At 42.1% G+C, this 27877-nt stretch overlaps 2 protein-coding genes across 2 annotated transcripts in view; one reads left to right on the plus strand and one right to left on the minus strand.

Moving 5' to 3' along the window:
• The window catches only part of LOC139220757 (CD276 antigen-like), a 119656-nt gene that overhangs the window by 14004 nt on the left and 77775 nt on the right, over positions 1–27877 (plus strand). The gene's annotated exons all lie outside the window — the stretch shown is intronic.
• The window catches only part of LOC139220756 (CD276 antigen-like), a 94016-nt gene continuing 68955 nt past the window's right edge, over positions 2817–27877 (minus strand). Inside the window, exons 2-9 of the mRNA XM_070852588.1 lie at positions 15511–15620; positions 14873–15184; positions 14298–14567; positions 8460–8780; positions 7884–8156; positions 4368–4685; positions 3773–4045; positions 2817–3585 (exon numbers count right to left, since the gene is read on the minus strand). Coding sequence (XP_070708689.1) covers positions 3422–3585; positions 3773–4045; positions 4368–4685; positions 7884–8156; positions 8460–8780; positions 14298–14567; positions 14873–15184; positions 15511–15565 — 1986 coding nt within the window. The 5' untranslated portion in view covers positions 15566–15620 and the 3' untranslated portion in view covers positions 2817–3421. The remainder of the gene's footprint in view (positions 3586–3772; positions 4046–4367; positions 4686–7883; positions 8157–8459; positions 8781–14297; positions 14568–14872; positions 15185–15510; positions 15621–27877) is intronic.

The raw sequence follows: 27877 nt of genomic DNA on the forward strand, positions 1-27877 counted from the left end.
TAGTTTACTGGGTATCGGATCGATACAGTGTCGCTCACCCCCACTGTTTCACTGTGTGTCTCTCATACCGTCCACTTTTAGGTCGATGAATGAATCCTTGTTTCCTCTGATGGTGCTGGTGTGGCACCTGTATCTGCCCTGGTCCTGAACCTCCACCCTCTTCAGCAGGAGCAAGGCGTTTCCTCTGGAGATCTGATCCCTGAACATCAACGTCCTGCCCCTGAAGTGCTGGTCCTGACCTCCCAGCTGGTCTTGGCTGCCGTAGTAGGAGTGGACAAAAGTCTTTCCCTGCGTCCCATATATCCAGTGGACGACGGGATGATTGCCGGCCTGGAAGCTGCACGGTAACATGCAGCTCTGCATGAAGACACAGGACACCTCAGCATCTGAGAGTCAGGAAAAGAGACACTGAGGTTCAGCCTCTAAAATGGGCCAAAAGTTCAACCAAGTTCTGAAGGACAGTTTCAGCAGCATAACAAAAGTGTTTCATTATACTGAAGGATGAGGAGAGAAAACATGTCTACACTTCCTGTTTTATTTTGTTATTCGTCTCTTCACTTCCTGCCACTGTTCACGGTTTCTTTGCCTCTAATCAGTTCCACCAGAGACTCTTTACTCTGGACCCTCAGAGACAGCTCTTCCTGGTTACTCTGCTTGTGTGTGTCAGCTGCTGTAAACCATGAAAGAAAACACTGAGGCATCAGTTCAGCACAAACCTTTCAGTAGGTTGTGAAGTATCAATAATCCACAACTAAAGTACCACGGCACAGAGCATCCTTTAAGATCACCATTGCATTGTATTTCATTGTGTTGGTGCTTTTCATGTCCTGCTCTCTGTTCAGTAGAATTCAAACTGAACAAAACGGCAGCAAACAATTAATTCCAGTGGATCTCCTCCCTGTTTGAAGTCTGGAGCTGAAGACAAACTAAATACTTGAATTTCTCATCAAACCAGTTCAGAAAACTAAACTAAACAACTTTGTCCTGCTGTTTGAACCCACATGATCTCGTTGATGGTTTTTTCTGCCTAAAAGTCCTGCAGTGAAACTGACTGACTGACTGACTGACTGACTGACTGTGTGCACTGGGACCCCACCAAGTGGAGGGGAGGGGCAACAAGGCAGGATCAGTCAATCTTTATTTGTATAACGGCAATTCATACCAGCATTATCTCAAGACACTTTGCATAACCACCAGGTCAACACCTGCTACTGTCAGTTATTAAATGAGGCAGCAGCTGCAGGAAAACCCCCCTTTTTTTTTTATGACGGTTTAGTTTTCACAACACTTCCTGTCAGGATGAGGATCATGAGGTCTGCAGGCTTTGTTCAGCCAGAAGGTTTACATGCATCAGATTCTACAAACATTTTACTTCTGGACAAAGATAAAAACATGGTTTTAGTTTTAGTCACAGACACCGATCATGTGGTTTTTTGTCTTTGTCACACTGGAAACTTGACACGTGTTTCTGTAGTAAATGTCGCTGAATGTTTAAGTTGCTTTTAAAAATATATACATGTAAAATTGGAATGAGGGCTAAATGTGCTTTGGGTAAAATCCCCATTTTTGGGGGTCTGAAATTAGGAGAACAAAGGGGCCGTGAACGCCTCACTCACCTCCCTCAGTGAGAGACCAGAGGATGGAGAGAGTCAGTAAACACACCAGGATCATCCTCCTTTATATTCCCACTGATCCACATCTCATGTTTCCTGTGTCTCTCGCAGTGAATCCGTCTTGTTGAGGTCTCTGGAGCTCTTTTTGGAAGAAGTCGAGGAAAAAAACAAACCTCCGCAGATTTCTTCTCATGTCCAGAAACACCAAGGCTCCCGGAGGATCAGAGATGGTTGAAGAAGAACATTTTAATTCTGAACAGATCAACAAAGTCCCCTGAAGAAGAATCCACGACAGAGAAAGGAGTCAGTGTGAACACGTGTTGCATAAAGTATTGATGAATCTGACTCACACGAGGCTTGTGCACATGCGCAGTAGCTCAGTTATTCCGTGACTCTGCAGCGCTGCTGTTAGTTATTTTACAGCTGCAGACTAAAATACTGCAATGTTAGCAGGAAACAGGCTACAGTGGAAACACCACATTTATATAGACAAATAACAACACAGTCAAAAGAACTAAACAGAGGAGCATCCCAACCAGAACCAGCTGAAAGTGAAAGTAAGATTTAGTCCTCTCCATTATTAGTTCATGTTATTTTTAGCAGACTGACTGAATAAAGACTACCCACACAGTCTTACAGTTCCAACACGAGTCACTTTCCACCAGGCTCATTCTATTCAGTCTAGTTGGAGTGTAATAATATGTGTGAGTTATTGTGTAGTGAACTACAGTGGATCCACTGAACAGTCAGAGGAGCAGCTCACAAGAGATCCATCCATTTTGGATCCATTTCTGGTCACAACATATTGGCTAAAGCTGAGGGCACATCCACATTGGTTCATCCATGCCACTCTTGGTGTGTTGCCCCTCAAAACTCTCTATATTATACAATTTTATATGGAGAAACAAACTAACTAGTCAAAGATAGTAACAAGGGAGGGTTAAAAACACCAGCTGTTGAATCAATGGTAGGAACGTTCAGAATTAATTGGAAAAAAAAGCCTTTTTGTCACAAACTGAATCAATTTGGTTTCATATCCCCCAAAACATAATTTAAAAAGTGATGAGAGTTTCTCCAACAAGTCTTCTGCTGCTGGAAGATCAAACTTTCAGTCCACTTGGCTCCACCGTGTGGAACAACAGAACTACTGCATTAAAGAGGAAAACACTTTCTAACCACAAGTGGTGGGATAAGAAAACAATCTTTGAACCACTGAAAGATTTAATATGCTCTTTTAGAGAACAATAGTAAAATAAATACACTCATTGAAATGTACAGATAATCTGACCAGATATATAAATTGGACAAATGTTAACAGGTGACAGAAAAAGCAATAAAGTGTTTGTGCAGAACTTTTTTCATGATCGTACAAAGGCTACAAAATAGAAAACATTGGACCATAATGAACAAATTATCTCATGCAAAGAATTAGCAGATTTGGTCAATATTACTATTTTGGGAAAACATCACATCCACTAGTGTGAATGGAAAAATACCAGAAGCAGCTTTACATGTGGAAAAAAACAAACTCAAGTAAGAGATGAGGTTTCCTCCACACATACATCCACAAGTAAAGTGAAGCCTGATGCATCTACACAGAAAACAAATGTAAACAATCCTGATTCTAATCAGGTCCATTCATTCTTCAAACCAGAGACACCAGCAGGGGAAGTGGGTCGAGCTAAGGGTGATGAGTAAATCTTTATATTGCACCGTTCAGTCTGAGGACATGAGAACAGAGCAGGAACAACCCTTGGAGAAGTTTCTCTGTCGTCTCTATACTGAGACAGACGTTAATTTCTGGTAGATTAGTTTAAAAAGATTTCCAACGCAGAAAACTTGCCTTTGTGACCAATGCTGGCACGAAATGCTGCCACAGCTACAATTACCACAAACAAACCAAACAAACCAGCTACAACCCCTCCGATTACAGCTCCTTTACTTCCAGGTGTTTCCTCATCAACTGGAGGCTCTGAAACAGAAAAGAGTGTTAAGTGAACTTTCTACAAGTGAAGCATCAAATGTTAGAATTAATTACAGACTAAAGCACAGTAATGTCATTTTACAATCTAAACAATGAGAAACTGTCTTAACATTTCTATCATTCATTCCTAATGACTTTAGTTTAATAAAGTTCCTCACTTCTCACAAACACTGACCTTGTTTAGTTGTGTTAAACGTGTTTCTCTTCCAGCTGCTGCGAGTGCTGACGGTGCAGCTGTAGACCAGATCAGTGACTTTATCTGAGAGCATCAGAGAGCTGCTGATGCTGTAGAGCTGCTGCTCCGTCCGCTGGAGGCTGGTTGTGGTGTTCAGGGTCTTGTTGGATGGAGGACTGGTGGACCAGGTGAGCTCAGGCTTGGGGTAGATCCCCTCTGAGCTGCAGGTGATCCAGTTTCCTGCCTGCTGGATGTCGATTTTACCGACTGGAGCTGCAACAAAAGAAAACATATAGAGACGAAGCAAGTTCAAGGCAATGAAAAGCTTTGTGACAAACAGAAGAAGAAACATTATAAAAGTAATATATAAATACAAAAATAAAAATATGCTAAAAGATAAAATCACAAGAATTATAGTTCTGATGCTTTGCAAGAAAATTGTCCGTTGTTGTTTTCCTGGTCCTGAGCGAGGAGTGATCCCACACAGCATGTTTGCAGCTGAGGATCCTCATTCTGAGTTTTTATTCACCAATCTCATTACAAAATGTTGTTTCAAGCTCAGGATCTTGTGTGATTCACTGTGTGTCTCTCGTACCGTCCATTTTTAGGTTGATATATGAATCCTTGTTTCCTCTCAAGGTGCTGGTGTAGCACTTGTATCTGCCCTGGTCCAGAACCTCCACCCTCATCAGCTGGAGCGAGGCGTTTCCTCTGGAGATCTGATCCCTGAACATCAACGTCCTGCCCCTGAAGAGCTGGTCCTGACCTCCCAGCTGGTCTTGGCTGCCGTAGTAGGAGTGGACAAAAGTGTCTTCCTTCCTCCCAAACCTCCAGTGGACGACGGGATCATCGCCGGCCTGGAAGCTGCACGGTAACATGCAGCTCTCCATGAAGACACAGGACACCTCAGCATCTGAGAGTCAGGAAAAGAGACACTGAGGTTCAGCCTCTAAAATGGGCCAAAAGTTCAACCAAGTTCTGAAGGACAGTTTCAGCAGCATAACAAAAGTGTTTCATTATACTGAAGGATGAGGAGAGAAAACATGTCTACACTTCCTGTTTTATTTTGTTATTCGTCTCTTCACTTCCTCCCACTGTTCACGGTTTCTTTGCCTCTAATCAGTTCCACCTGAGACTCTTTACTCTGGACCCTCAGAGACAGCTCTTCCTGGTTACTCTGCTTGTGTGTGTCAGCTGCTGTAAACCATGAAAGAAAACACTGAGGCATCAGTTCAGCACAAACCTTTCAGTAGGTTGTGAAGTATCAATAATCCACAACTAAAGTACCACGGCACAGAGCATCCTTTAAGATCACCATTGCATTGTATTTCATTGTGTTGGTGCTTTTCATGTCCTGCTCTCTGTTCAGTAGAATTCAAACTGAACAAAACGGCAGCAAACAATTAATTCCAGTGGATCTCCTCCCTGTTTGAAGTCTGGAGCTGAAGACAAACTAAATACTTGAGTTTCTCATCAAACTAGTTCAGAAAACTAAACTAAACAACTTTGTCCTGCTGTTTGAACCCACATGATCTCGTTGATGGTTTTTTCTGCCTAAAAGTCCTGCAGTGAAACTGACTGACTGACTGACTGACTGACTGACTGACCGACTGACTGTAGCCAATTCATACCAGCATTATCTGAAGACACTCTCCCTAAAGAGCAGGTCCAGACCTGCTACTGTCAGTTATTAAATGAGGCAGCAGCTGCAGGAAAAACTCCTTTTTTTATGGTGGTTTAGTTTTCACAACACTTCCTGTCAGGATGAGGATCATGAGGTCTGCAGGCTTTGTTCAGCCAGAAGGTTTACATGCATCAAACATTTTACTTCTGGACAAAGATAAAAACATGGTTTTAGTTTTAGTCCTTTAAAATCCCACATGAAGCTCTTAATGTTGTGCTGAATCTCAGGCACCTAAATGCTGTTTGTTAGCTGAAGGTTGGTTATTATCACTTCCTCAGCAGTGAAAAAGAGACACCGATCATGTGGTTGTTTTTCTTTGTCACTCTGGAAACTTGACATGTTTTTCTGCAGTAAATGTCGCTGAATGTTTACATGTTTACAAAAAAACAGGCCGTGAACGCCTCACTCACCTCCCTCAGTGAGAGACCAGAGGACGGAAACAGTCAGTAAACACACACATCCTGTTGAATGTCCTCCGCTTTTTGAGGAAGTCGAAGAAAACACAAACCTCCGCAGATTTCTTCTCATGTCCAGAAACATCCAGAAACACCTGATTAACAGTAAAGTTAAAAATCTCCACCAAGGCAGATCATCAAAGTCCCCTGGAGAACTTCCACTCCTCACACTGTTGATGAACGTCTGACTCTGGCGCAGTTATTCCGTGACCCACATTTACATAAACACATATAGTCAAAAGAGAACAAATGAGGGAGGAGGAGGAGCATCCCAACCAGAACCAGCTGAAAGTGAAAGTAAGATTTAGTCATCTCCATTATTAGTTCATGTTATTTTTTAGCAGACTGACTGAATAAAGACTACCCACACAGTCATATAATATATCCAGCCAGTTGAAATAAATCTAAGTGGATTCTTTTACTGGAACTGAAAACTACATACCTGTATAAAGATATAAGCCTCAAACCTGAAACAGGAATATGGCTGAATATAATAATAATAATGCTGCATATTGAAGATGGATTCACTGGATAAATCATGAAGCACTGTTCTCCCCTACATGAAGGTAGATGAGTCGCCAACACTGGCCCCTGAATTCACTGGGTGTTGGAAAGAAACCAAACTTTAGTTAGTTTAGTTCAGAGCTGAAGGCACCGTTTGATGCTGCACACAGGAAGTGCTCTGAGTTACAGAGGCTTCCACAAAGTAGCACGTTACTGGTTTGGATTATGTAGCATGAATATGACCTCAGTTTATTTAACTATATAAAAATATTATCATCGTGACTTACACACAGTCATTTTGTCACAAACTGAATCAATTTGGTTTCATATCCCCCAAAACATAATTTAAAAAGTGATGAGAGTTTCTCCAACAAGTCTTCTGCTGCTGGAAGATCAAACTTTCAGTCCACTTGGCTCCACCGTGTGGAACAACAGAACTACTGCATTAAAGAGGAAAACACTTTCTAACCACAAGTGGTGGGATAAGAAAACAATCTTTGAACCACTGAAAGATTTAATATGCTCTTTTAGAGAACAATAGTAAAATAAATACACTCATTGAAATGTACAGATAATCTGACCAGATATATAAATTGAACAAATGTTAACAGGTGACAGAAAAAAGCAATAAAGTGTTTGTGCAGAACTTTTTTCATGATCGTACAAAAGCTACAAAATAGAAAACATTGGACCATAATGAACACATTATCTCATGCAAAGATAATCTCCCCAAAGAATTAGCAGATTTGGTCAATATTACTATTTTGGGAAAATATCACATCCACTAGTGTGAATGGAAAAATACCAGAAGCAGCTTTACATGTGGAAAAAAACAAACTCAAGTAAGAGATGAGGTTTCCTCCACACATACATCCACAAGTAAAGTGAAGCCTGATGCATCTACACAGAAAACAAATGTAAACAATCCTGATTCTAATCAGGTCCATTCATTCTTCAGACCAGAGACACCAGCAGGGGAAGTGGGTCGAGCTAAGGGTGATGAGTAAATCTTTATATTGCACCGTTCAGTCTGAGGACATGAGAACAGAGCAGGAACAACCCTTGGAGAAGTTTCTCTGTCGTCTCTATACTGAGACAGACGTTAATTTCTGGTAGATTAGTTTAAAAGGATTTCCAACGCAGAAAACTTGCCTTTGTGACCAATGCTGGCACGAAATGCTGCCACAGCTACAATTACCACAAACAAACCAAACAAACCAGCTACAATCACTCCGATTACAGCTCCTTTACTTCCAGGTGTTTCCTCATCAACTGGAGGCTCTGAAACAGAAAAGAGTGTTAAGTGAACTTTCTACAACTGAAGCATCAAATGTTAGAATTAATTACAGACTAAAGCACAGTAATACCATTTTACAATCTAAACAATGAGAAACTGTCTTAACATTTCTATCATTCATTCCTAATGACTTTAGTTTAATAAAGTTCCTCACTTCTCACAAACACTGACCTTGTTTAGTTGTGTTAAACGTGTTTCTCTTCCAGCTGCTGCGAGTGCTGACGGTGCAGCTGTAGACCAGATCAGTGACTTTATCTGAGAGCATCAGAGAGCTGCTGATGCTGTAGAGCTGCTGCTCCGTCCGCTGGAGGCTGGTTGGTGTGTTCAGGGTCACTGTGGACGGAGGACTGGTGGACCAGGTGAGCTCAGGCTCAGGGTAGATCCCCTCTGATCTGCAGGTGATCCAGTTTCCAGCCTGCTGGATGTCGACTTTACTGACTGGAGCTGCAACAAAAGGGAGAAAAGAGAATTACTCTACATCTGCATATCAAAAGATGAAAGATCAGAGAACTTGAGTGAACTCCTGCATTTCCTCAGTGCAGTGAATTGTGGGACAGTATTATTAGTATAGAAAACATGTAGAATAGAGACGACTCCTCTCTGACATCATAACCAACAGAACCATTAAAGTGAGTTAGTTTTACCAGATGTGCCAAATAAACAGAGGACTGAGTTCAGGAAACACACAGTTCAATGTTTTCTTTCTCTTTGCTTGTTTTTATGTGTTTCACTGTGTGTCTCTCATACCGTCCACTTTCAGGTTGATGATTGATTTGTTGTATCCAATTCTGGTGATGGTGCTGGTGTAGCACTTGTATCTGCCCTGGTCCTGAACCTCCACCCTCTTCAGCAGGAGCGAGGCGTTTCCTCTGGAGATCTGATCCCTGAACATCAACGTCCTGCCCCTGAAGTGCTGGTCCTGATCTGCCAGCTGGTCTTTGCTGCGGTAGTAGGAGTGGACAGTACGATCCATCATCCCATATATCCAGTGGACGACGGGATGATTGCCGCCCTGGAAGCTGCACGGTAACATGCAGCTCTCCATGAAGACACAGGACACCTCAGCATCTGAGAGTCAGGAAAAGAGACACTGAGGTTCAGACTCTAAAATGGGCCAAAAGTTCAACCAAGTTCTGAAGGACAGTTTCAGCAGCATAACAAAAGTGTTTCATTATACTGAAGGATGAGGAGAGAAAACATGTCTACACTTCCTGTTTTATTTTGTTATTCACCTCTTCACTTCCTGCCACTGTTCATGGTTTCTTTGGCTCTAATCAGTTCCACCTGAGACTCTTTACTCTGGACCCTCAGAGACAGCTCTTCCTGGTTACTCTGCTTGTGTGTGTCAGCTGCTGTAAACCATGAAAGAAAACACTGAGGCATCAGTTCAGCACAAACCTTTCAGTAGGTTGTGAAGTATCAATAATCCACAACTAAAGTACCACGGCACAGAGCATCCTTTAAGATCACCATTGCATTGTATTTCATTGTGTTGGTGCTTTTCATGTCCTGCTCTCTGTTCAGTAGAATTCAAACTGAACAAAACGGCAGCAAACAATTAATTCCAGTGGATCTCCTCCCTGTTTGAAGTCTGGAGCTGAAGACAAACTAAATACTTGAGTTTCTCATCAAACCAGGTCAGAAAACTAAACTAAACAACTTTGTCCTGCTGTTTGAACCCACATGATCTCGTTGATGGTTTTTTCTGCCTAAAAGTCCTGCAGTGAAACTGACTGACTGACTGACTGACTGACTGACTGTAGCCAATTCATACCAGCATTATCTGAAGACACTCTCCCTAAAGAGCAGGTCCAGACCTGCTACTGTCAGTTATTAAATGAGGCAGCAGCTGCAGGAAAAACTCCTTTTTTTATGGTGGTTTAGTTTTCACTACACTTCCTGTCTGGATGAGGATCATGAGGTCTGCAGGCTTTGTTCAGCCAGAAGGTTTACATGCATCAAACATTTTACTTCTGGACAAAGATAAAAACATGGTTTTAGTTTTAGTCCTTTAAAATCCCACATGAAGCTCTTAATGTTGTGCTGAATCTCAGGCACCTAAATGCTGTTTGTTAGCTGAAGGTTGGTTATTATCACTTCCTCAGCAGTGAAAAAGAGACACCGATCATGTGGTTGTTTTTCTTTGTCACTCTGGAAACTTGACATGTTTTTCTGCAGTAAATGTCGCTGAATGTTTACATGTTTACAAAAAAACAGGCCGTGAACGCCTCACTCACCTCCCTCAGTGAGAGACCAGAGGACGGAAACAGTCAGTAAACACACACATCCTGCTGAATGTCCTCCGCTTTTTGAAGAAGTCGAAGAAAAAACAAACCTCCGCAGATTTCTTCTCATGTCCAGAAACATCCAGAAACACCTGATTAACAGTAAAGTTAAAAATCTCCACCAAGGCAGATCATCAAAGTCCCCTGAAGAACTTCCACTCCTCACACTGTTGATGAACGTCTGACTCTGGCGCAGTTATTCCGTGACCCACATTTACATAAACACACATAGTCAAAAGAGAACAAATGAGGGAGGAGGAGGAGGAGCATCCCAACCAGAACCAGCTGAAAGTGAAAGTAAGATTTAGTCATCTCCATTATTAGTTCATGTTATTTTTAGCAGACTGACTGAATAAAGACTACCCACACAGTCATATAATATATCCAGCCAGTTGAAATAAATCTAAGTGGATTCTTTTACTGGAACTGAAAACTACATACCTGTATAAAGATATAAGCCTCAAACCTGAAACAGGAATATGGCTGAATATAATAATAATGCTGCATATTGAAGATGGATTCACTGGATAAATCATGAAGCACTGTTCTCCCCTACATGAAGGTAGATGAGTCGCCAACACTGGCCCCTGAATTCACTGGGTATCAGATCGATACCAAATCCTGCAGTATGGCTCAGCCCTGCTGCTCAGCTCGTGGAAAAAGTGGGAGGCAGAGCTGAAGGCACCGTTTGATGCTGCACACAGGAAGTGCTCTGAGTTACAGAGGCTTCCACAAAGTAGCACGTTACTGGTTTGGATTATGTAGCATGAATATGACCTCAGTTTATTTAACTATATAAAAATATTATCGTCATGACTTACACACAGTCATCTGACACTAAATGTGATGTTTTCTGATGGAGTGACGTTTTTAAAATCAAAAGTGTCCGAATCAGAACTTGTGACGTTTCAGAACTTTCAGAGCAGGAACGTTCTAGAATGCTGGAAGCGAAGCGACCAATCAGAATCGACGGTGCTTCACAGAGAACAGCTGGAACACACACACACACACACACACACACACACACACACACACACACACACACACACACGAGATGTGGATCAGTGGGGATATAAAGCAGGATGATCGTGGTGTGTTTACTGACTCTCTCTGTCCTCTGGTCTCTCACTGAGGGAGGTGAGTGAGGCGTTCACGGTCCCGTTTGTTCTCTCACTCACAGACTGATCTGACGTCAGGATGATTCCCCAACAAATGGGAATTTTACCCAACATGCATTTAACCTTTATTCCTCTTTTATAAGTTATTCTTTTAAAAAAAAAAAAAAAAAAAGAAACATTTACTTCTCCCAGAACTGAACTGTTCCTTTACCTGATGTGTTCCAGATGTTGACGTGTCCTGTGCATGTTACCGTGCAGCTTCCAGGCCGGCGATGATCCCCTCGTCCACTGGAGGTTTGGGATGAAGAGAAGGACTAAAGTCCACTCCTACCACAGCAACAAGACCAGCTGGGAGGTCAGGACGTTCATCACTGGACACAGTTACTGGAACCATCCCAGCGCTGGTGAACTGTGCCATTTGTCCTGCTCAGTCTGTTTCTGCCGTTTGACTCTTCCACATATTCAGTGTGGGGGTGTGAGATTCCCTCCAACACCTCGGGATCATTGTGGCACAGAGGTCATCATGGCGGTTTTAATCATTCTACATAGAAATCCATCTAAATGTGTCTCTGCTGTACTTGTGGACTCAGAGCATCGTTCTTTCTTACAGTTCCAACACGAGTCACTTTCCACCAGGCTCATTCTATTCAGTCTAGTTGGAGTGTAATAATATGTGTGAGTTATTGTGTAGTGAACTACAGTGGATCCACTGAACAGTCAGAGGAGCAGCTCACAAGAGATCCATCCATTTTGGATCCATTTCTGGTCACAACATATTGGCTAAAGCTGAGGGCCTTTTTGTCACAAAGTTTCTCCAACAAGTCTTCTGCTGCTGGAAGATCAAACTTTCAGTCCACTTGGCTCCACCGTGTGGAACAACAGAACTACTGCATTAAAGAGGAAAACACTTTCTAACCACAAGTGGTGGGATAAGAAAACAATCTTTGAACCACTGAAAGATTTAATATGCTCTTTTAGAGAACAATAGTAAAATAAATACACTCACATTAAATGTACAGATAATCTGACCAGATATATTAATTGGACAAATGTTAACAGGTGACAGAAAAAAGCAATAAAGTGTTTGTGCAGAACTTTTTTCATAATCATACAAAAGCTACAAAATAGAAAACATTGGACCATAATGAACAAATTATCTCATGCAAAGATAATCTCCCCAAAGAATTAGCAGATTTGGTCAATATTACTATTTTGGGAAAATATCACATCCACTAGTGTGAATGGAAAAATACCAGGAGCAGCTTTACATGTGGAAAAAGTTATTAATGCCAACTTGGCAGTAGAGAACTGTAACTAGACCATAAGGATGAAAGGAGTCTGTTACAGATCCTGTTGATCCTGTTGATCACCCTGAGTATGAGGGAGAATGACTCTTCTCCCTGAGAAGGCATCTCCGTTAGCTGACGTCCTCCTAAATGATCCTATAGGTCAGAGTAGGTCACTTTAACCTCCACAGGCCTGAGCCCTGTCTCCAGGTTAAGGCTTTATCTAGTAGAGGGAAGATAAGCTGGAACTCTCTGCTCTGACCCCTCATCCAAAGGACTTCATATACACTACTCACTAAAAGTTAGGGATATTCGGCTTCCAGGTGAAATTTCTAACCTTTCCAGGTGAACTTAATGTGACCTTCTCTAAACCTTTGAATGCACATGTCCAACTGTTCAGTGTCTCAGTACTTTCTGCACCAGCTGCTGTTCTCTAACAAGAAGCTTAACAGCAACATTCACAACAGGTTTGATCCATGAATCCACCAATACATTTCCTGCTTCAGTTAGAATTGGTATTTAAACAGTCCTCCTCATCCTGCTGTTCACATTCTGACATCATGAGACCAAGACGACACCTAACAGTTGATCAGCAGCACCTCAACACTGGAGGCTTCAAACAGGAAGTCCTCAGACGGAGGTGTTCACTGAGCTTAGAGGGTCACAGAGTGTCATCAGGAGGTTGGAACAGTGATACAGAGACTGGAAGAGTCACAGAAAGGAGAGGAGTGGACGTCCTTTGGCCACGTCCCAATTTATTGAGACACTGAACATGTTTTGTTGTGGTTTACCTACCACTGTTGGTAGATTTTCTTTCAATAAATTGTTTAAGATGAATAAAATCACCAGTGCATGCTTCTACTTAAACGCCCTACTTTCATGATATAATATCACTGTCGCATTAACTTTTTACATTTTCCATATATTTCACCTGAAAGTGGAATATCCCTAACTTTTAGTGAGTAGTGTATTTATCCTGATTCTAATCAGTTCCCAGGGGCGGTACTATGTTCATCCTTTTACTTCTTTGATGGGTAAATCTTTTTAAGCACCGTTCAGTCTGAGGACATGAGAACAAAGCAGGAACAACATGCAGTAAAAAAAAGTGCATCAAGTATCATCTCACCCTTCAGTCTCAAGTTTCTCTGTCTGAGACAGAAGTTAACTTCTGGTAGATTTGAACTGAAGAGGATTCATTGTTTAATATAGAACAGCTATATTTGCTGCACCAACGCAGGAAACTTGTGTTAGTGTCACCAATCATGGAGAGAAACACAATAAAAATATGACATCTAAATAATAACAGCATCACACACCAGAAATCACCAGAAGCAGCCATACATGTGCCAAAGTTGTTGATTAATGCCAACCTGACTGTAGAGAACTGTAACTAGACCATAAGGATGAAAGGAGTCTGTTCCAGTGCAGCAGTGCTGATGTGTTCAGTACAGAGGATCTACTCACTCAGGGGGTTCACTTCTAGTTGATTGTGCGTCTCTTTGTTGTTCTTGACGGCCACCATTTATCCTTCTATAAATAATGAATGCTGCTACAGCTACGATTCCCACAAACAAACTGACTACAACCACTAAGTTTACAGCTCCTTTACGTCCAGGTGTTTCCTCATCAACTGGAGGCTCTGAAACAGAAAAGAGTGTTAAGTGAACTTTCTACAAGTGAAGCATCAAATGTTAGGTGACTTATATACACGTCATGAATCCATATCAAAGTATTGTTATAAGAAATCAGAGGTTCCCTAATAAATAAATAATTACAGACTAAAGCACAGTAATACCATTTTACAATCTAAACAATGAGAAACTATCTTAACATTTCTATCATTCATTCCTAATGACTTTAGTTTAATAAAGTTCCTCACTTCTCACAAACACTGACCTTGTTTAGTTGTGCTAAACGTGTTTCTCTTCCAGCTGCTGCGAGTGCTGACGGTGCAGCTGTAGACCAGATCAGTGACTTTATCTGAGAGCATCAGAGAGCTGCTGATGCTGTAGAGCTGCTGCTCCGTCTGGTTGGTGGTTGGTGTGTTCAGGGTCTTGTTGGACGGAGGGCTGGTGGACCAGGTGAGCTCAGGCTCAGGGTAGATCCCCTCTGATCTGCAGGTGATCCAGTTTCCTTCCTGCTGGATGTCGACTTTACTGACTAGAGCTGCAACAAAAGGGAGAAAAGAGAATTACTCTACATCTGCATATCAAAAGATGAAAGATCAGAGAACTTGAGTGAACTCCTGCATTTCCTCAGTGCAGTGAATTGTGGGACAGTATTATTAGTATAGAAAACATGTAGAATAGAGACGACTCCTCTCTGACATCATAACCAACAGAACCATTAAAGTGAGTTAGTTTTACCAGATGTGCCAAATAAACAGAGGACTGAGTTCAGGAAACACACAGTTCAATGTTTTCTTTCTCTTTGCTTGTGTTTCTGTGTGTTTCACTGTGTGTCTCTCATACCGTCCACTTTCAGGTTGATGAATGAATCCTTGTTTCCTCTGATGGTGCTGGTGTAGCAGCTGTATCTTCCCTGGTCCTGAACCTCCACCCTCATCAGCAGGAGCGAGGCGTTTCCTCTGGAGATCTGATCCCTGAACATCAACGTCCTGTTCCTGAAGCGCTGCTCCTGACCTCCCAGCTGGTCTTGGCTGCGGTAGTAGTGGACAGTGCGATCCTGCATCACATCCACCCAGTGGACGACGGGATCATCGCCGGCCTGGAAGCTGCACGGTAACATGCAGCTCTCCATGAAGACACAGGACACCTCAGCATCTGAGAGTCAGGAAAAGAGACACTGAGGTTCACACTTCCTGTCAGAATGAGGAACGTGGCGTTAAGAATGAGGAACATGAGGTTAGCAGTGAAAAAGAGACACCGATCATGTGGTTGTTTTTTTTTTTGTCACACTGGAAACTTGACATGTTTTTCTGCAGTAAATGTCGCTGAATGTTTAAGTTGCTTTTAAAAATATATACATGTAAAAGAGGAATAAAGGTTAAATGCACGTTTGGTAAAATTCCCAGTTTTTGGGGAGTCATCCTGACTTCAGATCAGTCTGTGAGTGGGAGAACAAACCAGGCCGTGAACGCCTCACTCACCTCCCTGAGTGAGAGACCAGAGGACGGAGAGAGTCAGTAAACACACCACGATCATCCTGCTTTATATCCCCACTGATCCACGCTTCATGTGTCTCTCTCAGTGAATCCGCCTCCGCAGTTTTCTTCTCATGTCCAGAAAGACTTTACGGATCAGAGAAACAAAACATCTCCACCAAGGCTCCCGAAGGATGAAAGATCATCTGTCCAGAATTAAAATGTTCTTTATCAACGATCTAAGTCCCCGGAAGAAGGATCGACGACAGAGAAAACGACTGTTTTGCTTTGTGTTTAGTTTTAGTTTAGTTTGTGTCCCAGCTCCTCCATCCCTGCTCTGTCTCTGTGACGCAGCGATGCTGAAGACTCCCTCTGATTGGTCGCTTCGCTTCCAGCATTCTAGAACGTTGCTGCTCTGAACGTTCTGAAACGTCACAAGTTCTGATTCGGACACTTTTGATTTTAAAAACGTCACTCCATCAGAAAACATCACATTTAGTGTCAGATGACTGTGTGTAAGTCATGACGATAATATTTTTATATAGTTAAACTGATGAATGATTCTTGCTGTGTTTCCACTCCAGTAAAAAAAGGTCTGGACGTTTTTGTTCATTAAAAGGTAAAAAGACCCATTTTGTTATAATCCTGTTGGGGCTGGACATTTTACATTTTATCAAACATTGCAGTTTGCAGTATCTTAGTCTGCCGCTCTAAGATAACTCTGTCACGTGACAACCGAGCTACTGCGCATGTCTCTGAGCCTCACATGTCAGACGTTCAGCATCATCAGCTCTTTTCTCTGTCGTGGATCCTTCTTCAGGGGACTTTGATGATCTGTCCAGAATTAAAATTAAAATAATAATTAATTAAAATCTTCTTCTTCAACCATCTCTGATCCTCCGGGAGCCTTGGTGTTTCTGGACATGAGAAGAAATCTGCAGAGGTTTGTTTTTCCTCGACTTCTTCCAAAAAGAGCTCCAGAGACCTCAACAAGACGGATTCACTGCGAGAGACACAGGAAACATAAAACATGGATCAGTGGAGAAATATAGCAGGATGATCGTGGTGTGTTTACAGACCCTCTCCATCCTCTGGTCTCTCACTGAGGGAGGTGAGTGAGGCGTTCATGGACACTCAGACTGATCTGTCAGGATGACTCCACCCAACGTGCATTTAACCCTTATTCCTCTTTTAATAATAATAATAATAATAATAATAATAATAATACATTTTATTTATAATGCACTTTATATTTAACGGTACAGATCTCAAAGTGCTACAATTAAAAACAGATAAAACAACATAAAAGCAGGGTGCTGTTCCCAAGAAGGTAGGTTTGGTTTAGGGGTAAGCCGTTTTAAAAAGATGGGTTTTAAAAGAGTTCCACAGGTGTGGAGCGGCAGATTGGAAGGCCTGGTTTACATGTATATATTCTTTAAAGCAACTTAAACATTCAGCGACATTTTCATTTTCACTACTGAGGAACACAGTGTGGAGTGTTAAGTGATAATAACCAACCTTCAGCTAACAAACAGCATTTAGGTGCCTGAGATTCAGCACAACATTAAGAGCTTCATGTGGGATTTTAAAGGACTAAAACTGAAACCATGTTTTTATCTTTGTCCAGAAGTAAAATGTTTGATGCATGTAAACCTTCTGCAGTCGACAACATGAGCATGAAGCAGAGTAACCAGGAAGAGCTGTCTCTGAGGGTCCAGAGTAAAGAGTCTCAGGTGGAACTGATTAGAGGCAAAGAAACCATGAACAGTGGGAGGAAGTGAAGAGACGAATAACAAAATAAAACAGGAAGTGTAGACATGTTTTCTCTCCTCATCCTTCAGTATAATGAAACACTTTTGTTATGCTGCTGAAACTGTCCTTCAGAACTTGGTTGAACTTTTGGCCCATTTTAGAGGCTGAACCTCAGTGTCTCTTTTCCTGACTCTCAGATGCTGAGGTGTCCTGTGTCTTCATGGAGAGCTGCATGTTACCGTGCAGCTTCCAGGGCGGCGATGATCCCATCGTCCACTGGATATATGGGACGCAGGGAAAGACTTTTGTCCACTCCTACTACGGCAGCCAAGACCAGCTGGGAGGTCAGGACCAGCACTTCAGGGGCAGGACGTTGATGTTCAGGGATCAGATCTCCAGAGGAAACGCCTCGCTCCAGCTGATGAGGGTGGAGGTTCAGGACCAGGGCAGATACAAGTGCCACACCAGCACCTTGAGAGGAAACAAGGAATCATTCATCAACCTAAAAGTGGACGGTATGAGAGACACACAGTGAAACACACAAGATCCTGAGCTTGAAACAACATTTTACATGGTGAATAAGCTTTTCATTGCCTTGAACTTGCTTCGTCTCTGTATGTTTTCTTTTGTTGCAGCTCCAGTCAGTAAAGTCGACATCCAGCAGGAAGGAAACTGGATCACCTGCAGATCAGAGGGGATCTACCCTGAGCCTGAGCTCACCTGGTCCACCAGTCCTCCGTCCACAGTGACCCTGAACACACCAACCAGCCTCCAGCAGACGGAGCAGCAGCTCTACAACATCAGCAGCTCTCTGATGCTCTCAGATAAAGTCACTGATCTGGTCTACAGCTGCACCGTCAGCACTCGCAGCAGCTGGAAGAGAAACACGTTTAACACAACTAAACAAGGTCAGTGTTTGTGAGAAGTGAGGAACTTTATTAAACTAAAGTCATTAGGAATGAATGATAGAAATGTTAAGATAGTTTCTCATTGTTTAGATTGTAAAATGGTATTACTGTGCTTTAGTCTGTAATTATTTATTTATTAGGGAACCTCTGATTTCTTATAACAATACTTTGATATGGATTCATGACGTGTATATAAGTCACCTAACATTTGATGCTTCACTTGTAGAAAGTTCACTTAACACTCTTTTCTGTTTCAGAGCCTCCAGTTGATGAGGAAACACCTGGAAGTAAAGGAGCTGTAATCGGAGGGGTTGTAGCTGGTTTGATTGTAGGAATCGTAGCTGTAGCAGCATTCATTATTTATAGAAGGATAAATGGTGGCCGTCAAGAACAACAAAGAGACGCACAATCAACTAGAAGTGAACCCCCTGAGTGAGTAGATCCTCTGTACTGAACACATCAGCACTGCTGCACTGGAACAGACTCCTTTCATCCTTATGGTCTAGTTACAGTTCTCTACAGTCAGGTTGGCATTAAGCAACAATTTTGGCACATGTATGGCTGCTTCTGGTGATTTCTGATGTGTGATGCTGTTATTATTTAGGTTATATTATATTTTTATTGTGTTTCTCTCCATGATTGGTGACACTAAGACAAGTTTCCTGCCTTGGAAATCCTCTTCAGTTCAAATCTACTATAAATTAACTTCTGTCTCAGCTGGAAAGATGAACTAAATTAGTCGACACAGCTGTTTGATGTGTTTCAGCCCTGATTTTTATAAAATGTTGTTTGCAGAGAAGAGATGATCCCACTGGGACAAAGAGAAGAAAATGGGGAAGAAGGAGAGAGAGGAGGAGCCAGAGACTGAAGGATGAGAGGATATCTGATGCACTTATGAACTGCACTGCAAACTTGAAGAGGAAACACCTTCAGCTTTTTGTTTAGTTGTATTTCCAACATGTTGTTCCTGCTTTGTCCTCATGTCCTCAGACTCAACGGTGCAATATAAAGATATGAAGAACAGACTGAGAACATCAGACTGGAGCAGAGTGATGGAAAGAGTCTGATAAATGAAGCTTCAGGAACAATGACCACACCTCATTTCCACAAAGTATTTCAGCTCCACAGATCTGTTTCTTCCTTTTATCTTCATGGTCTCTGTTAGTGAAGCAGGTGCTGAAGCTGTCGGCCACAGGCTGCATGTGTGTGGAGCTTTGCTACCAGCTGGTGCTTATTCATCAAGATTTTATAACCCATAAGAACCCTTTTCTACTTTAATCATGGGGGATTTAAAACTGACTAAACTGAGCACAAGGAGCACATTTCTGATCTCGTCTTTGAGATCCTGTCCAAGATCTGAGATGTTAAACATGTCACAGCATCAACTTTTTCATAAAACATGCTCAGGACGGTTCACTGTAATCTAGGACATTAGAACTGTTCAAATGTTTGAAACTCACCTTTTAACAACAAAATCCAGCCGTTTAAAATCAGCTAGTTGTGTCTCAGGTGTTCATCAGACAGGCCACCATCTTGGAAAAGGTCACTGGGTCACATGACTGCACCAGGAAGTTCAGCAGCCGTCACTGAGGGACTTCTGCAGGTAAATTAATTTGACACCAAATGTGATGTTTTCTGATGAAGCGGCGTTTTTTGTTTTGATTTGTTTTTTAAAATCATCAAAAGTTTCCGAATCAGAACTTGTGACGTTTCAGAACTTTCAGAGCAGGAACGTTCTAGAATGCTGGAAGCGAAGCGACCAATCAGAATCGACGGTGCTTCACAGAGCGGGAACACACACACACACACACACACACGAAACATGAGATGTGGATCGGTGGGGATATAAAGCAGGATGATCGTGGTGTGTTTACTGACTCTCTCCGTTCTCTGGTCTCTCACTGAGGGAGGTGAGTGAGGCGTTCACGGCCCCGGTTGTTCTCCCAATCTCAGACTGATCTGACTTCAGGATGATTCCCCCAAAAATGGGAATTTTACCCAACATGCATTTAACCTTTATTCCTCTTTTACAAGTTTTTTGGTTTTTTTTAAAAAGAAACATTTACTTCTCCCAGAACTGAACTGTTCCTTTACCTGATGTGTTCCAGATGTTGACGTGTCCTGTGCATGTTACCGTGCAGCTTCCAGGCCGGCGATGATCCCCTCGTCCACTGGAGGTTTGGGATGAAGAGAAGGACTAAAGTCCACTCCTACCACAGCAACAAGACCAGCTGGGAGGTCAGGACGTTCATCACTGGACACAGTTACTGGAACCATCCCAGCGCTGGTGAACTGTGCCATTTGTCCTGCTCAGTCTGTTTCTGCCGTTTGACTCTTCCACATATTCAGTGTGGGGGTGTGAGATTCCCTCCAACTCCTCGGGATCATTGTGGCACAGAGGTCATCGTGGCGGTTTTAATCATTCTACATAGAAATCCATCTAAATGTGTCTCTGCTGTACTTGTGGACTCAGAGCATCGTTCTTTCTTACAGTTCCAACACGAGTCACTTTCCACCAGGCTCATTCTATTCAGTCTAGTTGGAGTGTAATAATATGTGTGAGTTATTGTGTAGTGAACTACAGTGGATCCACTGAACAGTCAGAGGAGCAGCTCACAAGAGATCCATCCATTTTGGATCCATTTCTGGTCACAACATATTGGCTAAAGCTGAGGGCACATCCACATTGGTTCATCCATGTCACTCTTGGTGTGTTGCCCCTCAAACCTCTCTATATTATACAATTTTATATGGAGAAACAAACTAACTAGTCAAAGATAGTAACAAGGGAGGGTTAAAAACACCAGCTGTTGAATCAATTGGGAAAAAAAGCCTTTTTGTCACAAACTGAATCAATTTGGTTTCATATCCCCCAAAACATAATTTAAAAAGTGATGAGAGTTTCTCCAACAAGTCTTCTGCTGCTGGAAGATCAAACTTTCAGTCCACTTGGCTCCACCGTGTGGAACAACAGAACTACTGCATTAAAGAGGAAAACACTTTCTAACCACAAGTGGTGGGATAAGAAAACAATCTTTGAACCACTGAAAGATTTAATATGCTCTTTTAGAGAACATAGTAAAATAAATACACTCATTGAAATGTACAGATAATCTGACCAGATATATAAATTGGACAAACATTAACAGGTGACAGAAAAAGCTGTGCAAACAACATCCACAGCTGTTAGATTACCATGACATCACTACAGGAACGTGCTGTCTGCGACGCACGAACCTAAACAGTAAATCAGAAAAGATTACGTACTTTATGCTGTCCAACAGGCATTTAAAAATGAGATGTTTGAATCAGTTTGAAGCTCCTCTGACCGCCTCCCCCCCGGGGGTCCGTCATGAGCCCAGCGCCGCGAGTACTGACAAGGACCGGACAGACAAGACTGAGGAACCCACACGCTCGACTCAATTAAAGTCACAAAGAAAACTTTAATCAAAATGCAAAAACAGGAACCAAGACAAAAACCCTAAAACTAACAAAAGGCGACTCCGTGAAAAAACAGGAGCGATCAACCAAAACAAAATCGAAACACTAAGAACAGAAATACTCAGGCAAAAGGCACTCAAAACTAGAAACACGATACAAAGTAACAACTGAAAAGAACAAAGCTAGACTAATCTTAAAGTGAACAACAAAAGGAGCAAGGCAGAGCTTGAAACAAAGTATACAACTGAAAAAGACCAAACCTCAAGAATGGTACTCCAACAATGGGATATCAAAGACAAGGTAGCGCAGAATGGCAAGACAATGGACATGACGAACTGGCACAGGACAGAGGGAGACACAGACAATAAATACACAGGGTAATGGGAAACAGGTGGAAACAATCAGGGAGGAGCCAGACAATCAGACGAAAGGAAGTAACTAACTGAAACGAGGAAACACATGATACTACAAAATAAAACAGGAAATGACAAGACAACATGAGACGAGACAAAAACGGAACTAGACAAAATACAGGATCATGACAAGTACTTTATGTGTGACCAGAATAAACTGCTTCTGAGACCTGACTGAAACCTCCGGCTGGATTCTTGGGCTGTCAATTAAAGAATGCGGGTTTCTACAATATTGCACCGTTCAGTCTGAGGACATGAGAACAAAGCAGGAACAACATGTAAAGTATCATTTCACCCTTCAGTCTTTTCCTTGGAGACGTTTCTGTCGTCTCTACACTGAGACAGAAGTTAATTTCTGGTAGATTTTAACTGAAGAGGATGTACAAGGCAGGAAACTTGTCTTAGTGTCACCAATCATGGAGAGAAACACAATAAAAACATGAAACCTAAATAATAACAGCATCACACATCAGAAATCACCAGAAGCAGCCATACATGTGCCAAAGTTCCTGATTAATGCCAACCTGACTGTAGAGAACTGTAACTAGACCATAAGGATGAAAGGAGTCTGTTCCAGTGCAGCAGTGCTGATGTGTTCAGTACAGAGGATCTACTCACTCAGGGGGTTCACTTCTAGTTGATTGTGCGTCTCTTTGTTGTTCTTGACGGCCACCATTTATCCTTCTATAAATAATGAATGCTGCTACAGCTACGATTCCCACAAACAAACTGGCTACAACCCCTCCGATTACAGCTCCTTTACTTCCAGGTGTTTCCTCATCAACTGGAGGCTCTGAAACAGAAAAGAGTGTTAAGTGAACTTTCTACAAGTGAAGCATCAAATGTTAGGTGACTTATATACACGTCATGAATCCATATCAAAGTATTGTTATAAGAAATCAGAGGTTCCCTAATAAATAAATAATTACAGACTAAAGCACAGTAATACCATTTTACAATCTAAACAATGAGAAACTATCTTAACATTTCTATCATTCATTCCTAATGACTTTAGTTTAATAAAGTTCCTCACTTCTCACAAACACTGACCTTGTTTAGTTGTGTTAAACGTGTTTCTCTTCCAGCTGCTGCGAGTGCTGACGGTGCAGCTGTAGACCAGATCAGTGACTTTATCTGAGAGCATCAGAGAGCTGCTGATGTTGTAGAGCTGCTGCTCCGTCCGCTGGAGGCTGGTTGTGGTGTTCAGGGTCTTGTTGGATGGAGGACTGGTGGACCAGGTGAGCTCAGGCTCAGGGTAGATCCCCTCTGATCTGCAGGTGATCCAGTTTCCTTCCTGCTGGATGTCGACTTTACCGACTGGAGCTGCAACAAAAAATAAACATAGAGACGAAGCAAGTTCAAGGCAATGAAAAGCTTTGTGACAAACGGAAGAAGAAACATTATAAAAGTAATATATAAATACAAAAATAAAAATATGCTAAAAGATAAAATCACAAGAATTATAGTTCTGATGCTTTGCTAGAAAATTGTCCGTTGTTGTTTTCCTGGTCCTGAGCGAGGAGTGATCCCACACAGCATGTTTGCAGCTGAGGATCCTCATTCTGAGTTTTTATTCACCAATCTCATTACAAAATGCTGTTTCAAGCTCAGGATCTTGTGTGTTTCACTGTGTGTCTCTCATACCGTCCATTTTTAGGTTGATATATGAATCCTTGTTTCCTCTGATGGTGCTGGTGTAGCACTTGTATCTGCCCTGGTCCAGAACCTCCACCCTCTTCAGCAGGAGCGAGGCGTTTCCTCTGGAGATCTGATCCCTGAACATCAACGTCCTGCCCCTGAAGAGCTGGTCCTGACCTCCCAGCTGGTCTTGGCTGCCGTAGTAGGAGTGGACAAAAGTGTCTTCCTTCCTCCCAAACCTCCAGTGGACGATGGGATCATCGCCGGCCTGGAAGCTGCACGGTAACATGCAGCTCTCCATGAAGACACAGGACACCTCAGCATCTGAGAGTCAGGAAAAGAGACACTGAGGTTCAGCCTCTAAAATGGGCCAAAAGTTCAACCAAGTTCTGAAGGACAGTTTCAGCAGCATAACAAAAGTGTTTCATTATACTGAAGGATGAGGAGAGAAAACATGTCTACACTTCCTGTTTTATTTTGTTATTCGTCTCTTCACTTCCTGCCACTGTTCATGGTTTCTTTGGCTCTAATCAGTTCCACCAGAGACTCTTTACTCTGGACCCTCAGAGACAGCTCTTCCTGGTTACTCTGCTTGTGTGTGTCAGCTGCTGTAAACCATGAAAGAAAACACTGAGGCATCAGTTCAGCACAAACCTTTCAGTAGGTTGTGAAGTATCAATAATCCACAACTAAAGTACCACGGCACAGAGCATCCTTTAAGATCACCATTGCATTGTATTTCATTGTGTTGGTGCTTTTCATGTCCTGCTCTCTGTTCAGTAGAATTCAAACTGAACAAAACGGCAGCAAACAATTAATTCCAGTGGATCTCCTCCCTGTTTGAAGTCTGGAGCTGAAGACAAACTAAATACTTGAATTTCTCATCAAACCAGTTCAGAAAACTAAACTAAACAACTTTGTCCTGCTGTTTGAACCCACATGATCTCGTTGATGGTTTTTTCTGCCTAAAAGTCCTGCAGTGAAACTGACTGACTGACTGACTGACTGACTGACTGACTGACTGTAGCCAATTCATACCAGCATTATCTGAAGACACTCTCCCTAAAGAGCAGGTCCAGACCTGCTACTGTCAGTTATTAAATGAGGCAGCAGCTGCTGCAAAAACTCCTTTTTTTATGGTGGTTTAGTTTTCACAACACTTCCTGTCTGGATGAGGATCATGAGGTCTGCAGGCTTTGTTCAGCCAGAAGGTTTACATGCATCAAACATTTTACTTCTGGACAAAGATAAAAACATGGTTTCAGTTTTAGTCCTTTAAAATCCCACATGAAGCTCTTAATGTTGTGCTGAATCTCAGGCACCTAAATGCTGTTTGTTAGCTGAAGGTTGGTTATTATCACTTCCTCAGCAGTGAAAAAGAGACACCGATCATGTGGTTGTTTTTCTTTGTCACTCTGGAAACTTGACATGTTTTTCTGCAGTAAATGTCGCTGAATGTTTACATTTCTTTAGAAAATCTATACATGTAAAAGAGGAATAAAGGTTAAATGCACGTCGGGTAAAATTCCCATTTTTTAGGGAGTCATCCTGACGTCACATCAGTCTGAGAGTGGGAGAAAAAAACAGGCCGTGAACGCCTCACTCACCTCCCTCAGTGAGAGACCAGAGGACGGAAACAGTCAGTAAACACACCCATCCTGCTGAATGTCCTCCGCTTTTTGAAGAAGTCGAAGAAAAAACAAACCTCCGCAGATTTCTTCTCATGTCCAGAAACATCCAGAAACACCTGATTAACAGTAAAGTTAAAAATCTCCACCAAGGCTCCCGGAGGACCAGAGATGGTTGAAGAAGAACATTTTAATTCTGGACAGATCATCAAAGTCCCCTGGAGAACTTCCACTCCTCACACTGTTGATGAACGTCTGACTTTGGCGCAGTTATTCCGTGACCCACATTTACAAAAACACATAGAGTCAAAAGAGAACAAATGAGGGAGGAGGAGGAGCATCCCAACCAGAACCAGCTGATGTGAAAGTAAGATTTAGTCATCTCCATTATTAGTTCATGTTATTTTTTAGCAGACTGACTGAATAAAGACTACCCACACAGTCATATAATATATCCAGCCAGTTGAAATAAATCTAAGTGGATTCTTTTACTGGAACTGAAAACTACATACCTGTATAAAGATATAAGCCTCAAACCTGAAACAGGAATATGGCTGAATATAATAATAATGCTGCATATTGAAGATGGATTCACTGGATAAATCATGAAGCACTGTTCTCCCCTACATGAAGGTAGATGAGTCGCCAACACTGGCCCCTGAATTCACTGGGTATCAGATCGATACCAAATCCTGCAGTATGGCTCAGCCCTGCTGCTCAGCTCGTGGAAAAAGTGGGAGGCAGAGCTGAAGGCACCGTTTGATGCTGCACACAGGAAGTGCTCTGAGTTGCAGAGGCTTCCACAAAGTAGCACGTTACTGTTTTGGATTATGTAGCATGAATATGACCTCAGTTTATTTAACTATATAAAAATATTATCGTCATGACTTACACACAGTCATCTGACACTAAATGTGATGTTTTCTGATGGAGTGACGTTTTTAAAATCAAAAGTGTCCGAATCAGAACTTGTGACGTTTCAGAACGTTCAGAGCAGCAACGTTCTAGAATGCTGGAAGCGAAGCGACCAATCAGAATCGACGGTGCTTCACAGAGAACAGCTGGAACACACACACACACACACACACACACGAGATGTGGATCAGTGGGGATATAAAGCAGGATGATCGTGGTGTGTTTACTGACTCTCTCTGTCCTCTGGTCTCTCACTGAGGGAGGTGAGTGAGGCGTTCACGGTCCCGTTTGTTCTCCCACTTACAGACTGATCTGACGTCAGGATGATTCCCCAACAAATGGGAATTTTACCCAACATGCATTTAACCTTTATTCCTCTTTTATAAGTTATTCTTTTAAAAAAAAAAAAAAAAAAGAAACATTTACTTCTCCCAGAACTGAACTGTTCCTTTACCTGATGTGTTCCAGATGTTGACGTGTCCTGTGCATGTTACCGTGCAGCTTCCAGGCCGGCGATGATCCCCTCGTCCACTGGAGGTTTGGGATGAAGAGAAGGACTAAAGTCCACTCGTACCACAGCAACAAGACCAGCTGGGAGGTCAGGACGTTCATCACTGGACACAGTTACTGGAACCATCCCAGCGCTGGTGAACTGTGCCATTTGTCCCGCTCAGTCTGTTTCTGCCGTTTGACTCTTCCACATATTCAGTGTGGGGGTGTGAGATTCCCTCCAACTCCTCGGGATCATTGTGGCACAGAGGTCATCGTGGCGGTTTTAATCATTCTACATAGAAATCCATCTAAATGTGTCTCTGCTGTACTTGTGGACTCAGAGCATCGTTCTTTCTTACAGTTCCAACATGAGACACTTTCCACCAGGCTCATTCTATTCAGTCTAGTTGGAGTGTAATAATATGTGTGAGTTATTGTGTAGTGAATTACAGTGGATCCACTGAACAGTCAGAGGAGCAGCTCACAAGAGATCCATCCATTTTGGATCCATTTCTGGTCACAACATATTGGCTAAAGCTGAGGGCACATCCACATTGGTTCATCCATGCCACTCTTGGTGTGTTGCCCCTCAAACCTCTCTATATTATACAATTTTATATGGAGAAACAAACTAACTAGTCAAAGATAGTAACAAGGGAGGGTTAAAAACACCAGCTGTTGAATCAATGGTAGGAACGTTCAGAATTAATTGGAAAAAAAAGCCTTTTTGTCACAAACTGAATCAATTTGGTTTCATATCCCCCAAAACATAATTTAAAAAGTGATGAGAGTTTCTCCAACAAGTCTTCTGCTGCTGGAAGATCAAACTTTCAGTCCACTTGGCTCCACCGTGTGGAACAACAGAACTACTGCATTAAAGAGGAAAACACTTTCTAACCACAAGTGGTGGGATAAGAAAACAATCTTTGAACCACTGAAAGATTTAATATGCTCTTTTAGAGAACATAGTAAAATAAATACGCTCATTGAAATGTACAGATAATCTGACCAGATATATAAATTGAACAAATGTTAACAGGTGACAGAAAATATGTACATTCCACTCTTAGTCTGATCCGTATATTATATTTATACAACCTGTAGTTACTAGCACACATGTTCACAGCACTAATCTGTATATAGCATCTGTAAACATCCTTCTGTACATACTCTGTATATATTTCTG

Source organism: Pempheris klunzingeri, chromosome 21 (assembly GCF_042242105.1).
Source record: "Pempheris klunzingeri isolate RE-2024b chromosome 21, fPemKlu1.hap1, whole genome shotgun sequence".
Taxonomy (NCBI): Eukaryota; Metazoa; Chordata; class Actinopteri; order Acropomatiformes; family Pempheridae; genus Pempheris; species Pempheris klunzingeri.